Source organism: Agelaius phoeniceus, chromosome 6 (genome assembly GCF_051311805.1).
Source record: "Agelaius phoeniceus isolate bAgePho1 chromosome 6, bAgePho1.hap1, whole genome shotgun sequence".
Taxonomy (NCBI): Eukaryota; Metazoa; Chordata; class Aves; order Passeriformes; family Icteridae; genus Agelaius; species Agelaius phoeniceus.
This window is the reverse complement of record NC_135270.1, coordinates 9,498,293-9,513,487: the sequence shown is the minus strand read 5'-3', so window position 1 is coordinate 9,513,487 and position 15,195 is coordinate 9,498,293. Positions and strand designations below refer to the sequence as shown.

At 50.1% G+C, this 15,195-nt stretch overlaps 2 protein-coding genes and 1 long non-coding RNA gene across 4 annotated transcripts; all 3 read left to right on the top strand.

The window, feature by feature from the left end:
- The first annotated feature begins 1,552 nt into the window (after nt 1-1,552).
- LOC143694300 (uncharacterized) lies at nt 1,553-4,765 on the top strand. Its single transcript, XR_013182678.1, has 3 exons — nt 1,553-1,617; nt 3,002-3,118; nt 4,142-4,765. It is a non-coding gene; the product is annotated as an uncharacterized LOC143694300 (long non-coding RNA).
- A 2,207-nt stretch (nt 4,766-6,972) lies between these two features.
- On the top strand, nt 6,973-9,859 carry LOC129121523 (olfactory receptor 5G3-like). 2 transcript variants are annotated; one of them, XM_077179386.1, is made up of 4 exons: nt 6,973-7,351; nt 7,785-8,166; nt 8,590-8,653; nt 8,755-9,859. In XM_077179386.1, exon 4 carries the CDS (start codon nt 8,856-8,858, stop codon nt 9,780-9,782), a length of 927 nt encoding a protein of 308 aa, XP_077035501.1. In that variant the 5' UTR covers nt 6,973-7,351; nt 7,785-8,166; nt 8,590-8,653; nt 8,755-8,855; the 3' UTR covers nt 9,783-9,859. The 2 variants fall into 2 exon arrangements, with proteins under 2 accessions (XP_077035501.1, XP_054490797.2); XM_054634822.2 differs by lacking the exons at nt 6,973-7,351; nt 7,785-8,166 and having other exon boundaries at nt 8,279-8,653.
- Nucleotides 9,860-14,230: 4,371 nt separating this feature from the next.
- Nucleotides 14,231-15,195, top strand: LOC129121703 (olfactory receptor 5AP2-like). Its single transcript, XM_054635123.2, is given in 3 exon segments — nt 14,231-14,314; nt 14,316-14,479; nt 14,481-15,195. Coding segments are annotated over 3 exon segments (945 nt in total). The 5' UTR covers nt 14,231-14,248.

Genomic DNA, 15,195 nt, shown 5'->3' with positions numbered 1-15,195 from the left:
GATGCTGAGGGTGTTCATCCCTAGTGTCCAAGGCCATCTCTCTGCTTGTCGTTCCTTGGAATAACAAAAAAATCCTCTCCCTAATGCATCAGGATGTTTCCATCCCTTTTTGGGGAGGGAAATAACACCTAGAAACTGTAGGATCAAAAGGATTTCCAGGAAAGCAAAACAAGCATGGAGATGAGGGAGTAAGCTTCCAATTTAAAAATTATTTGATGGACATGGGAATGATTCTTGTATGTTTTACAACTCCCCTTTTTATTCCTGCAATAATTTTAGATTTTATTTTCTTTAACAAATCATCTAAATTTGAGAGGAAACAACACAAAATTAATGCAGGGAGAGATGGTGGAATCATCCTGGAATGGTTTGGGCTGGAAGCCTCATCTCTGAGCCTGTCCTGGGCTGGCTCCTGTCCTTCAGCCACTCGCTGCAGGTGGACGTGGAAGTGATGGAGATGTGCAGGGAATGCTCCTTGGTTTTCCCAACTGCCTTCCTTTGGCAATCTGGCCATTCAAAAGACTAATTGACCTCTTCCAGCAGGAAAACATTTAAACAAGAGGTGCCAAAAAGAATTGGAGCTTCTGCACAATGAAATCTGCAAGAATCCAACTTCAAATCCCCCTGAATTGTCACCAGTCCCATTTCCATGGACTGGTCACCATGGCCAGGAGTGCCCAATCCTGCTGGAAATGCACTGGACCAGGATGTCATTTTCACTTGATGCTGGTAAAGACCCTCTGGGTGACCCCCAGTCACTGGAAGGACCAGACTGGGCTCCCAGGGCACTAATTCCAGGGGTTCTGTTTTTGGGAATAGCACAGGAGCCTTTCCCTTGCTCCTGTGAGGAGGAGCAGAGGAGCAGCCAGTGTTTCCCTGTTTGGGACAAGGGAGGTGGAAAACACGCTGGGTCACTGCGAGAGCTTTCAGGGAGAGGGGCATCCATGGGGATGGGAGACTCTCGCTGCCGTTCCCATCTCCCTGCAGGCACGGAGAGCTGGTGCCGGACCAGGACAAGGCGATTCCCGCCGCATCCCGGGGCGAGCGGCTCCAAACGGGCCGGGCCCGGCCTGCTCAGGTGCGCGGGGCGGGACCGGGGGATTGAAACCCCGGGAGCCGCCCCGGCCTCCTGTGCCCGTTCAGCGCTCGGTGCGGGGGGCAGCGGCCGGACCGGGCTCCTCCGGAGGGGCCCAGGTGAGGAACGGGAGCCTGGGGGTCCCATCCTGTACCTCCCTCTACCCCTCCTGCCCTTATTCCCTTTTCCTGCCCCCCCTTCTCTCTCCCCTCCTCACTCCCCGCTATCCCCCACTCCCTCTTTCCCCCAGAGGGCCGGAGCGGCGCCCCCGCTGTCCCTGGAGCCCCCACACGGGGCCGGAGCCGCTGGGCGGGTCCCCCCATTGCAGTGCAAAGCACGGCCCGACACCGCCGGGGTTCCGGCTGTCCCTACATCACACTGGGGGTCCCCGGGGCGGGGGGGTTGGGGCAAGTCCTGCTAGTCCGAGCTCAGAAATAAAACCCGAGGTTTTTTCTGGGACCAAACTCAGGAGCGCCGTGGCGGAGCCCGGGGAGCGGCGGGGCCGGGCCGGGGCACCGGGGGCGGCGGCGCCGGGCTCGGAGGTGAGCGGGGAACGGGGACAGCCCCGAGCGGAGAACGGGGGATCGGTGTCCCGGCACGGGGATCGCTGTCCCGACACAGGGATCGCTGTCCCGTCCCGGGACCCGGAGCGGGAAGGCGGCAGCAGCGGGAGCTGCGGGCAGGGGACACCGGAGCTGCCTCGGCCGAGCGGGGCCCGCGGCGTCGCTGCGGGGCGGATTCTGTAGGGGCCAAAATGAACATTTTGGGGTAGAATCTGAGTTAATGTGCAGGGGACAGAACGCACAGTTTGGGGTAAGGAAGAGGTGGTCGGTGCTCTGCGGAGGGACCAGCTCGGGCTGGCTGTGTGCTGCTGTGAATAATTTGCTTTATGGAACGAGACAGCTGAGACTGCCGCGGGAATCCAGGGCTGGAGCCGGGGAGGAAACCTGGTCTGACCGCGGGAAGGGGAGCGGGGGTCAGGCGGGGCTTCCGTCAGTCACTGGAGCCGCCGCCGTGAAAGCGACGTGTAAGGATGTATAGCGAAATACAAGGGACATACTGATTGTAGGGTTACCGATAACGATACGTAACGGAGCTACAGAACGATCGTATAGCGAGATATAAACAAAACTCCCCCACCGTCATCCTTCTCCCAGCCCCGCTGTGTTCTCAGGATCTTGGGGGAGGAGCCGGGCTCTGGACAAGGCTCCCGGGCACAGCGGGGAATTCTTGGGGTCCTGTGCGGGGCCAGGATTTGGACTCGATGCTCCCCGGGGGCCCTTTTGGCTCAGGAGATGCTGCGATCCTGTGCCTTGGAGGGTGGATTCAAGGGGATCGGGGGGTTTTGCCCGCGGTGTTCGCGGCCCCGCCGGGTCAGGGCGGGCCAGAGGCGCGGCCGCCCCGGGACAGCGGCACCGGCCGGGCTGGGAGCGCCCGGTGCTGCCGCCCCGTGGCGACCGCCCGGCACTGCAGCCCGGGACGGCGCGGGAGCGGCTGGAGCGGCACCCCCGGGAATGCTGGGGCATCCTTGGGAATGGTGGGGCACCCCCGGGAATGCTGGGGCACCCCGGGAGTGTTGGGGCATCCCAGGGAATGCTGGGCATCCGTGGGAATGCTTGGGCATCCCTGGGAATGCTGGGGCACCCCCGGGAATTCTGGGGCTTCCCAGGGAAAGCTGGGCATCCCTGGGAATGCTGGGGCATTCTGGGAATGCTGAGTTGTCCCAGGGAACGCTGAAGCATCCCATGCCCGGGGCACTCGGCAGCACATCCCTGATGTGGTGCAAAAAAAGGAAAGCCCTGGGTTAGTGGGAGGATGTTTCTGGAATGGAAGTGGGAGAGGTGCTGATCATGCCATGGAATCAGGGGCTGCTTTGGCTTGGAAGGGAGCGCGAGATCATTGACACTCTCTTGTCTGATTGCACAGCCAAGAACATCCCAAAGTGCCTCCTCACCCTCATGGACAGCAGGAATGTCTTCCATGGCTCCTGTTTAGGAATGGCAGTGGCTGTTGGGAGCTCTGGCAGGAGCACCTGGAGACCAGGTAAGAGCAGCAATGGGATCATTCCAGCTGCTGCTGAGGCAGTTTTCTCTTCTCAGGATGTTCCTCTGATTGATCCTTTCACAGGAATTTTCTTGGGTGTATTTGAGAGTAATTCCAAGAATTTGGGAATAGTTGAAAAACAGAGGGGGAAAACTGAAGTTGATCCATTTCTAGCAATTTCAAACTTCTCCCACACCACCATTATAGAGACCTGGTTAGGGGATAAAGATGCAGAGGAACAAATGTTGTAAACCCCTCTGGATTTCTGACAGAGCAAATCCCCCAGTGATCCCAGCTGATGTCTCTGAGAAACTGTGGGATCCTCGGGATTTCCAGGAAAGAAGAAGAAAGACAGAGGTGAGGGAAGAGGCTTCCACTTAATAATGATTTGATGGACATGGGAATGATTCTTGTATGTTTGATGCTTCCCTTTTTATTACTGGAATAATTTTTAAGTGATTCCTTTAATAAATCATCTAAATTTGGGAAATTAAATTTGAAAAGAAACAATATTAAATTGATGGATGGAGAAACCATGGAATCATCCTGGAGTCCCCAAATGGTTTGAGTGGGAAGGGACCTTAAGGATCACCTCATTCCATCCCCTGCTATTCCATCCACAGCCCAGGGTGCTCCAAGCCCCATCCAGCCTGGCCTTGGACACTTCCAGGGATGGAGCAGCCACGATTTCTCTGGGTTGATGGGCACAGGAGGGAATTTCCAGCAGGAGCTGAGGCGTTTCCTTTGCTCTGGCCAGCCCCAGCAGGGCTGTGGGAGGCAGAGGATGTGGGAGCAGGAGCTTTGCCCCCTGCCCCGGGGGAGTCTCTGCTGTCCCAGCCCCAGCAGAGCAAACGTTTGTGCTTTCACATCCCGTTCCAAGGAGCTGCCCAGGCAGGAACGGGGATGGGCGCGGAGCAGGGACGGTGCCAGGCACAGGGGGACATCCAGAGGTGCCCCCAGCCCGTCCCTGCTGCCCAGGCTGGCATGAGCAGGCTGGTGACCGTCCCTGGCTTTGCTCTGCAGGCTGAGGAAGCCAACCCTGGCGAGGAGGAAGATGAGGAGGCGTGGGAGGATGGAGACAGCGGCCCCCAAAGGCTGGGGAAGGCCCAGCTCCAGGTAGGAGATGCTGCCTTCCAAGGACAGGGACTGGTCTGTCCCACTGGAATTTGGGGTGTGAGGCCGATGGAACAAAGGGGTTGATTCCATTTTCTTACTCAGGTTCTCATGTGCCTTAGGAGGTATTTGTGGAAAGGTCATTATCCCTGATGGAATCTCTGAAAAACAGGGATTGAAGCTTTCTGAAGTGACCCAAACCTGCCTGCATGTATCCAAATGCAGCCCCAATCCCTGTTTTTGTGTACAGCTGGAATGACACCTCAGCTGCTGGTACTTGCCAGCTCACAAGTTGTGTGGCTCAGAGTCTGCAGCCCTGAAGGGCCAGGCTGTGTTTGAACAGAGAGCAGAGAGCTGGAGGCATTTCCTAGCAGGGAACTTGACTTGGAAGCTGCGTTCCAAACTTTTGTCCACATTTATTTTATCTCCCACATGGAGTTGCCTAAAGAAGCAGAGGTGGGCTGTTCCTAACAAAAGGACATCCCAATTTATTGGTGGGAGAGGGCTTAAAATTAAAGTGTGAGTGGAGGTGCCTTTAGGCGCTTCCAATTCCTTAGTATATGAATGGAATTTAAATGAAATATCCAAATCCTGACCAGCTTCTGTGAACTCCAAAGCCTCCCCCCAGAAGTTAAACCTCAAAAGGTTGTTCTTCTTCCTGTGTTTCCAAATTAAAAGCCAGTAGAGAGGTTCAGCATCACATGGTATGATGACATCACAGTGCTCAGTCACCTTTCCCTGCAAGGTTTTCAGTTTGTAACTCCCAATCCCCCAGGAGGAGCCTGAATTAACGAAAGTGCCCCAAGCAGGGATACAGCAACACCACCTGGAAAGGGAGCAGAACCTCAGAGCTCCTACCCCAAACACTGACACTAGCCAGAGTCACAGACACAATAAAAAGCCACAGGTTGGAGAAATTAAGGCAGGAGCAATTCTGTGCCTCCCATTCCCTGCCCAACACACCTCAATTCTACACTGCAAGTATGAGTTGAGGCCTGAACTGGAGAAGCTTAAAGACTTGACAAAAATCTTATTTATAAAGGAGCTTCCCAAAGCAATTACCTGACCTATCAGAGAGCAAAACCCTCTGCACTTTTCCACAACCAGAGAAAACCCCAACGAAGGGTAGAAGCTGATGTAAAATATCCAAAACCCACTATTTCAGTCCTGAAAAGGTCAGGAAAAAGCCAAATTAGAGTAACTATTCCCTCCTAACTCCTCATTGAGGAAGAGTTTGGAAGACTGAGGCACACCTGGGGAGATTCAGAGAGCAACAGCCCCTCAGCCCCACCACAGCGTCAGCTGGGGCCATCTAACACTTGCCCTCTTCCATACCATATACTGAAATACCATTTAAATTTTGACACAGTCTTAAAAGATGAAGCAAAACACACTTTTACCCCACTAAAGCAGCTCAGAAGAGCCAGACACCAACAGAAAGCAAACACAAAGTCACAAATGCTAGCTCCCCTCAGGCCCCAGCCTCTATAAACCTGCCCAGCTCGTCACTGGCCAATGCGCTGAGGCGCTCCCAGCGCTGATTTATTTTTCTGGGGAGCCCCAAAGGAGATGGAGGTTTTGGAGCTGGTGTCACTCAGAGACTGAAAATATCAATGTCAGGTGGAGCTGTTCCCAGTCCAGTGGCTGTTCCCATCCCAGGCACAGGGAAGCTGAAATCCAGAGACATCTTTCAGCTTGGACCTTTGCTTCTGTTGGGAACCAGACTTGGAGCCTGGGGCATTGCAACACCTGTTCCTGCTCGGGGGAATGCCACTTCCCAATGCCAAAGGTATGGTCTTTGTGGATTTTTCTGCACTGTCTGTTCCTATAAACTGGGCATTTTCTTTCCCCCCATCAGTAAAAGGCAGCTGGTCCTGTTCTGTGTTTAGATCCAGCACAGAAGTGGGATCTTTGTCTTGTGCTGAAGAGGCAGTGGGTAGAACCTCTAGTAACAGACAGGACTGGAGTTGTGTGGGAACTGCTGCTCCAGCTGGACCCCTACAAATCCATGGGGCCCAATGGGATACATCCAAGAATCCTCAAAGAGCTGCTGATGTCAAAAACCTCTCTCAATTTTTTGAGCAGTCTTGGGAATCTGGAGAGGTTCTAGCTGACTGGAAGTTTGTCTGGGTTTGAAAAGAGAGGTGTCTGTTAAGGAAGGCAGGAGCTTCTTGTGAAATGGAAAATGCAAACTTCTTCTCTCTGAATTACTATGATTTTGAAACTAAGAGGTTCTCAGGTAAAGCTATGGGAATAGGAATAACAGTTCTTTACTAAGAAAATTAAAATACAAATGCAATAGAACAAATAAACAAAAAAAAAAACCAAAACACTGACAGAGAATACAACTTGACACTCAGTTGGCCAGGGTGTTGATAGCAGTCTGAGTAGATGGTATTTGCAGTCTTCTTGGAGTGATAGATGTGGTTTTGTTGAAGCAGTGATCTTGTGCAAAGGTGTAGTTTACTTCTGAAGGCCCAGTGGTAGTGTAGATGGGCTTGGTTTTCTTCTGGGAATTTAATGGAGAAGAAAGCTGTTTTACTGGGAATCTAGTGGGAAAAGGTTTTCTCCGTTGTTCTAAATCTTAAATTATATCCAGGTAGGAATGTTTGGTTCCTCCCTCTGGGTGGAGCACCTCACAATGGGATGATGTAATTTTTATTAGTTATGTAGTGACACTCAATGGCCCATTAACAGAAGATATCTTTTGGAGGGAGGATTGGTTGTGGAAGAGATAAAGGTTTAAGCTGGGTATTAGAAGAATGATCCTCACCCAAAGGGTGATTGGACTGACTCCCCAGACCAGTGGTCACAGCACCAAGTCTGACAGAGCTCAACAAACATTTGAACAATGCTCTTGGGTACATGGTGTGACTTTTGGGGATGGGTTTGTGCAGGGCTGAGAGCTGGACTTGGTGATCCTTGTGGATCCCTTCTAACTCAGCATATTCTGTGGTTCTCCTGGGTTCTTGCAGCCAAACTTCATAGAATACTGGAATGGTTTGGGTTGGAAAGGACCTTAAAGCTCATCTTGTTCCACCCTACTGCCATGGGAAGGGGCACCTTCCGCTAGACCAGATCACTCCAACCTGACCTTGAACACTTCCAGGGATGGGACAGGTGAGCTTGGTTTGGGTCTAAGGAATTTGGAATGGGTAGAAAGGTGATTCATCATCTCTGGTGACTGGAACTGCTGATGGAGACCAGCTCCCATGGGACTGTGCCCCACCTGTGAGATTCCCCTCAGCTCACTGGTGTGATCAGGCCAAACACGGCATTTGTAGAGCTGAACATCTCTGGAATGCCCAAAAATTTGTCACAACAGGTGGGGTTTTGCACTGTGGTTACTCTGGGGAGTTCCCAAAGCCCTGTGGCTTATTAAGATGAGATAATCTCCTCTGTGTAATCACCTCCAAACTCAGAAGCTCAGAGAAGCAATAACAACGTGCTTTGGGCTTTGTCACTCTCCTGGGGCTCCAAGAGCCTCTAAATCCCCAAATTACATGGAAAAAGGTCTTTGCTGACAGTGGTATATTTTTAAATTCACCTGCAGAGCACCTTGACATCCACCTTGAAAAGCATCAGGAGGGAAGCAGGGAGGCTGAAGAGATGTAGGGGAGGATCATCCTGGAGAGCCACGACTAAGGACAGCACATGCCAAGCCACCCATCCTGTTGTTTTTTCTTGCAAAGAAGAAACAGCTTCAGCCCTCAGCTCCTGCCTGGAGGCTCCTGGGCTCCAGTTCCTTATTGTACTCTGGGCTCAGCACCAAATCCAGGTGATCTGCTGCAGGTGTGTGGTGAGGACACCCCGTTGGAGCACTCGCTCTGGGTACCTCTCACTGACCACAAAGGGCTCCTGGATGAGGACTGGCAGCTTTCCTGCAAAGAACTCTTATGGATCTTACTATTGCTGATATAAGGCATGTCCAAAAGGTGACTTTTAATTTTTTTTTCCCAAAAAATAAATATTTTTAGGAGGAAATTGCTGAGCTTTCAGTGTTGCATGTTTTTGTTTGAAGACTGCAGGAACAGAATAAAGAGCTGGGAAAATCTTTTAGGAAAATCATCAGGAGGGAGGGGAGACTTCATAGTCAGGAAGTTTTGGGTGCCCCTTATCTGGAAAATGTTCAAAGCCACGCTGGATGGGGCTTGGGACAATCTGGTCTAGTGGAAGGTGTCCCTGCCCATGGCAGGGGGTGCAATGAGATGGTCTTCAAGATCCCATCCAACCCAAACCCTTACAGGAGTCTGTGGAGAAGACAGACAAGGCAGGTGGTTGGCAGATGCCAACACAAGGAAGAATAGTCAATTCTGTGCTGTCTTTTATAGCTTTTGTTGGGTTTCTCCATGTTTCAGGTTATGCTGGATGATTTCAAAGTCCCAGACTGAAGACACACAGGGGATTGAAGGCAGCACCAAGGTAAAGCTCCTCAGGGTTGTGTAACCTACAGCTTCTCCCTACCCATGCCATGACTTCCACCCAGCATTGTTTATCAATCTGTGCCTAAACTCTTGTTTTAGATCTTGTAGGATTGTCTCCTAACAGATCCCACTGCAAAGAGGGTTTTCCAGCTGGAGGAAACCTCCAGCAGGGAGTTCACACAGACAACAACTTTGAAGCAATGCCAGGAATCAATTGCACCCAAACAACTGAGTTCAGCTTGGCAGGATTCACCGAGGACCCGGCAACTCAGGTCACCCTCTTCCTGCTCTTCCTGCTCACCTACCTTGTCACCATCCTGGGGAACTTGGGCATGATCACCTTGATCAGAGCCAGTGCCCTGCTCCATTCCCCCATGTATTATTTCCTAGGCAACCTGGCTTTTGTGAACCTCTGCACTTCCACCACCATCACCCCCAGGATGTTGGCTGGGGTTTTTTTGGGGAAGAAGGGAATCACCTATGCTGGGTGCATGGCTCAGATATTCACGTTTGGCCTGTTTGTGGTCACTGAGTGTTTCCTACTGGCTGCAATGGCCTATGACCGATATGTGGCCATTTGCCACCCCCTGCTCTACCTCCTTGTCATGTCCCCAGAGCGCTGCTCCTGGCTGGTGACCAGCTCCTACCTCCTGGGGCTGACCAATGGTGTGGGACAAGCCATTGGCATGTCCAGCTTGTTCTTCTGCAGCTCCAGCGCCATCGATCTGTTCTTCTGTGACATTTCCATGCTGATCTCCCTCTCCTCCTCTGACACCACCCTCAGCCTCATCATCCTGAGGACTTCTTCATCTTTGCTCGGTGTTCCCAGCCTGCTGGTGGTCCTGGTGTCCTATGTGGCCATCATCTCCACCATCCTGAGCATCAGCTCAGCTGAGGGCAAGCGCAAAGCCCTCTCCACCTGTGCCTCCCACCTCGCTGCCCTCAGCACCTTCTATGGGCCATTGATTTTCATGTACTTAATCCCCAGGTCAGACACCTCCAGGGGAGGGGATAAATGGGCTGCTGTGCTCTACTCTGTGGTGACCCCCATGCTGAACCCCTGGATCTATAGCCTGAGGAACCGGGAGGTGAAGGAGGCTTGGAGGAGACTCAGGAAAATAAAATGAGTTTGCATGTTTTAATGTTGTGGCCAGATACAATGGAGATGTGGGTGATATGCTGGGATTTTTGTAAAATATGTAGAGAGATATTTTTGAGGCCTTCTGCACTTTATTCAGATGATGTGCTGGCTGATTTAGATGATGTGCTGGCTGACTCAATATCAGCTGAAAAGAACAGTTTCACTCCAGTTTTGGTGTTTGGATGAGGCTTGGAGCAGCCTGGTCTAGTGGAAGGTGTCCCTGCCCACAGCAGGAGGTTGGAACTGAATGAGCTTTGAGGTCTCTTCCAACCCAAACCATTCCAGAATTCTGTGACACATTTGGTGTTAAAGCACTGCATATATGAAAAAACCCAAACCTTCCAATCAGTGCATTATCTCACCCTGTGCCAGGTCCATGGTGAAATCCAGAGTGATGAGACTCTCCTAGAGACTCAGAACAACTTGGGATGGAGGAGAAGCTGCTCAGTTGGATTAAATCAAGCCAGAATCAAGGTAGTTTGCTGACTTATTGATGACACAAAACTCACAGGCACTCAGAGTCACTCAGCTGAATCCTTTGTTCCCAAGTCTTGCCAACAATTCCCTGGTTATTATTTAGTCAGGCTCCCTGGCTAAATCCCCCTGAGCTGTTTATGCTCCTGTTCCTCTTTCCTCAGCTGTGCTGAGCCCCCATGGCAGGCCCCAAAGGGCCTCAACTCACACGTCCACAGATGTGGAGACAACATCCTCAAGAGGCACCAGGGGAGGTTTAGGTTGGAAAGGGAAAATTCCTTCACGGGAAGGGCTGTCCAGCCCTGGAACAGGTTGCCCGGGCAGTGGTGGAATCCCCATCCCTGGAGGGGTTTAAAAAGTGTGTGGGTGTGGCACCTGGGGACATGGATTAGTGGTGACCTTGACACTGATGTGGGAATGGTGGACTTGATGATCCCAGAGGATTTTTCCAACCTAACCAATTCTATGACTCTGTGATCAGGACCATGAACTGGGACCTCTTTGTGTATTTCCTGCTGTTCTCCCACCCTTCTGCTCCTCCATGCCACCCTCAAGACATTGTTTAATTTACGTGCAGACAAGATTGTACATTTTTTCTTTAAATAAGACCAAAGATTATTTTAAATGTTTTATTTAAAACATAATCCCCCCCATAATTTTTAATTGATTAAAACATTAAGGCATTTAAAACATAACCCCAGAGCAACTCTCTTTGCTCTGGGACCTTACCATTGTTTGGCAATAAAAAAAATATTTGAAAAATATTCAATATTTTAATAATAGTTTGAGAAAGCATTTCATGGCTTTAATTTCTTTGTCCAGCTGGTCTTGCCTTGGCCATCAGCTGACCTTTAAACAGGATCATGAGCCCTTAGTGAATTAAACCCTGAGTTTGTGGCCGTGGCACTGTCACTGTGCATGTTGTGGCTTTGTGCTAGAGCTGCTGCTCTCAAAACCAAAAGATTTTGGGTTGTGGTGCAAGTGGGGACTGGGGAAATGAGGGTGAACTGTGTCCAACTTCTGTGGGAACAGCACCTGACCATGCACGAGTGGAGCTGGAGGCACCATGTGGGAAGGAGATGGAACGTCCAGCACTGATGTTTGCTCCTGGTGGAGCAAACACACTCCTCACACATTCCTCAGGGGTCATCCTGTGTCCTTGCCCATGGCAGGGCATGGGAATGAGATGAGCTTTAAGGTCCCTTTCAACCCCAGCCATCCCAGCGTTCTCTGGCTGGTAGAGTTTACTCCCCATAAGTCTCCTCAACTCATTTTGAAGCACACATTGCAAAACAGTTTTTGAAAATGAGGCTTCCTGGTCAAAAATGGGCAGACGAGAACCAGGTAAGCTTGGAAAAGGGAAAATGCTGAGCGTTGCCCATGGGGAATAATTGTCCCAGACACTGGGACAGGAGAGCAGGTGTGGAGGTTGTGGTGGCCACCAGGATGGAGATGAGCCATCAGTGAGTGTTCTGAGTGCAAGGACATCCACCAGCAGCTGGAGAAAAGCACCGACAGCCACTCAAGGGACTTCCTGCAATGAACCTCTGACTGAGAGCTGGAGGAACAGGGAAGGAAAAGCTTCTTTGGGAGGGTGAGAAGAGAAATATGGAATTAGGGAAGAATTTAAAAATTTTTCAGATTCAAGCCTTTCGCAAAAATCCTTCTTTTGGTGTTTCCTCTTGGCAGTGTTGTGTTCACAAATGGCATCACCCAGGCTCTGCAGGCATCAATTCTGATGTGCTGCAGGCATCCCATCCCTAAAACTCCAGGGAGAAACCTTGGGATGGATCCCAGTGCCTCTGGAGAAGGCTCATGGTGTATTCAGATGCCTCAGAGACCTTGTGGTAATTGTTCGCGTGGGGATGGGGTAAAAACTTAAAAATATTCCAGCCACATTAGGGGGTGGGAACAGAAAACTTGCTGGTTTTGGCCAGACCGATGGAGCTTGTGGACTTCAGCTCCAGGACCTGTGAGTATCTTAACAATCAGAAAGGGTGAAATGTTAAGTGGTTTTGAGACAATTTTTTGCTGGTTGGGGAAAATTGTGCTTCCCAAGTGTTTGCAGAAGGATATAATAACAAATAACTCCAGGAAATTGGTGAAGGTTCTTCCTGGTTGCAAAACACGTATTCCAGTGCATCCGAACCTTCATTCCTAACTCACATTTTGGATGAATATTCCTCACACTCTGGGCAAATTGACTGAAGGGTCAATCTGAACCTAAAAGTCTTAAATTCAGCTCATCATTATCACCAGAAAATGTAAAAATAAAGTGCAGCAGTAAAGTTCCTGCAGAGTTTTCCTTTCATCCTGACTGGCATTTGCAACACTTCTCCAAACCCCGGGCTGTCTCTCAATCCCTGAATCTCCATTTCTTACACCAGTTCTTTTTAATTCCCTGTGATCCCAGGAAATTATTTATATATTCTAAGAGATACATTTAAATGTATGCAATTACATATAATATATAAAATAAAATTATATCTATTAGGAAAATATTTATATTTATATTTATTAAGTAATTACATCTCTAACTGCATATATAAATTAAACCTCTATATTAACTTTATTTATATAGTAAAATATTCATATATTTAATTGTATATATATAGTGGTAAATAAATCCTCAAGCTGCCATTTAACTTCCTGAAACTAATTGAGTTGTTTTAACTAATGGTCTTTATTTACCAGCACAGGTCTCCTCTTTAAGGAGCTGCTTCCAAAGTCATCCATTCCCAAGGGAAATTTCCTGCTCCAGGGCTGGGCAGTGACAAACCCCTTGGTGTTCCTGTGAATGAGGACTGCAAACAGCAGATTTTTTGGTCAAGTTTTAATGCTTTTTGTGAAGGTAAATTTGTGAAGGTAAATTATTCCCACACTAACACTGGGTTTATTTCTCCCTGGAAATTTTGGTCTGGGAGATAAAATCTGATCAAGCAAAAAGGGCCCTGAGATGTGAGGAAACAGGTGAATTTTAGCCAAAATAAGGCTTCAGGGAGTTTATCTGTTGCAAGGAGAGGGCTTGAAGTGGGAGCCTGTTCTCACAACAAATAATCATCCAGGCTCAGGGTCTCTGAGGTGAAACCCAGGAATTTATCATGACATCCACGGCTTGGGTTGGAAGGGACCTTATGGATCCTCCAGTGATGATCCATGGGCAGGGACACCTTGCACTAGCCCAGGTTGTTCCAAGCCCTGTCCAACCTGGCCTTGAAGATCAATAATTGCATAGCAGCACTACCTGGATTATTTCCCAAATTATAAATATTCTATTTATTTGAAATGTATTATCAGCATCTTACTCCTCCCAGTTAATCAAGGCACCACAACGTTTTTGGGGCCTCCAGACTTTTAAAACCCTTTTCTTTCTCCACACTTCTCACAGGAATGACACAAGTATCACCATATTTAAAGGGTTTTTTAATACACTAAATCTCCTGTTTGAACCTGAATTTCAGTTTCATGGGAAGGAAGAGAATAAATTTGGTTTATTTTAATTTGTTCTAACTCTCCTAAAGAAAATTTTAAAGATGTCCTGATCTCTCACCAGTGCTTTGTCTCTTTTGGATCATCTAAACCAATGAGGTTTGGGGTTGTTTTTTGGGTGGTTTTTGTTGTTTTCAGGGGTTTTTTCAAATTCATAATGATTTCTAAATTCAGGATAAATTGCTGGGGTTAATGCTTTGAATCTGATGAGTAATCGTTCCCTTAACTTCTTCAGGAGGTGTTATAAACCTTCCACTGTGCAAAGTGATTTATCAAACCCAATCAGTGGCTAAACCAGACTAAAACCATTAGAAACAAACTCACTTTGACTACTTTAAAATGTATTTTGAACCAAACAGTAAATTCTGCAGTTCCTGCATCTCCAGGCTGTGTTTGCTGATAAAAACACAGCCATTTTTAACCTGTTTGTGCAGAAAACAGGAATATCCTGACTCTCCATCTGGGCTTTCCCACAGCAGCTGCATTAGGATGGCAGCCAAAGGAAATGGAACCACCAGTGCTCACTTTGTCCTCTTGGGATTCTCTGAGCAGGGCCATGTCCATCCAGGTTGTCCTGTTTGTGGTCTTCCTGGCAATCTACGTGATCACCCTGCTGGGGAATACGGGGATGCTGGTGTTGATCAGGCTGCTTGCCCAGCTCCACACCCCCATGTACTTCTTCCTGAGCAGCCTGTCCTTCCTGGACCTCTGCTATTCCTCCTGCCACTCCCAGGCTGCTCCGGGATCTCCTGGATGAGGACAAGGCCATTTCTCACGCCTAGTGCCTCACGCAGTTCTATTTCTACGTGGCCTTTGCCACCACCAAGTGCTACCTGCTGGCTGCCATGGCCTATGACCGCTACATGGCCGTCTGCCACCCCCTGCTCTACCCCCTCTCCATGTCCCGAGGGATCTGTGCGCTCCTGGTTTCCAGCTCCTGCCTGGCTGGGGCCACCAACGCCGCCCTCCACACGGGCCTGGCCCTCAGGCTGACCTTCTGCGGCCCCAAGGGCATCCGCCACTTCTACTGCGAGGGGCCCCCGCTCTTCGCCCTCTCCTGCACAGACCCCGCACCCAACGAGGTGGGCACGTTCCTCATGGCGGGATTCAGCCTGGCCGCCACCGTCCTGGCCATCCTCCTCTCCTACGCCCGCATCCTGGCCGCCGCCCTGGGCACGCGCTCGGCCGCGGGGAAGCGCAAGGCCTTCTCCACCTGCGCCTCCCAGCTGGCTGCCGTGGCGCTCTTCTACGGATCCCTGGTGTCCATGTACTGCCAGTGCAGCTCCAGGAGCTCCCAGGAGCCAGACAAGGTGGCCTCTGTGTTCCACACCATGGTGACGCCCATGCTGAACCCCTTCATCTACAGCCTGAGGAACCAGGAGGTGAAGGCCGGGCTCTGGAGGCTGATGGGGAGGAAACACTCGGCTGAAAAATAG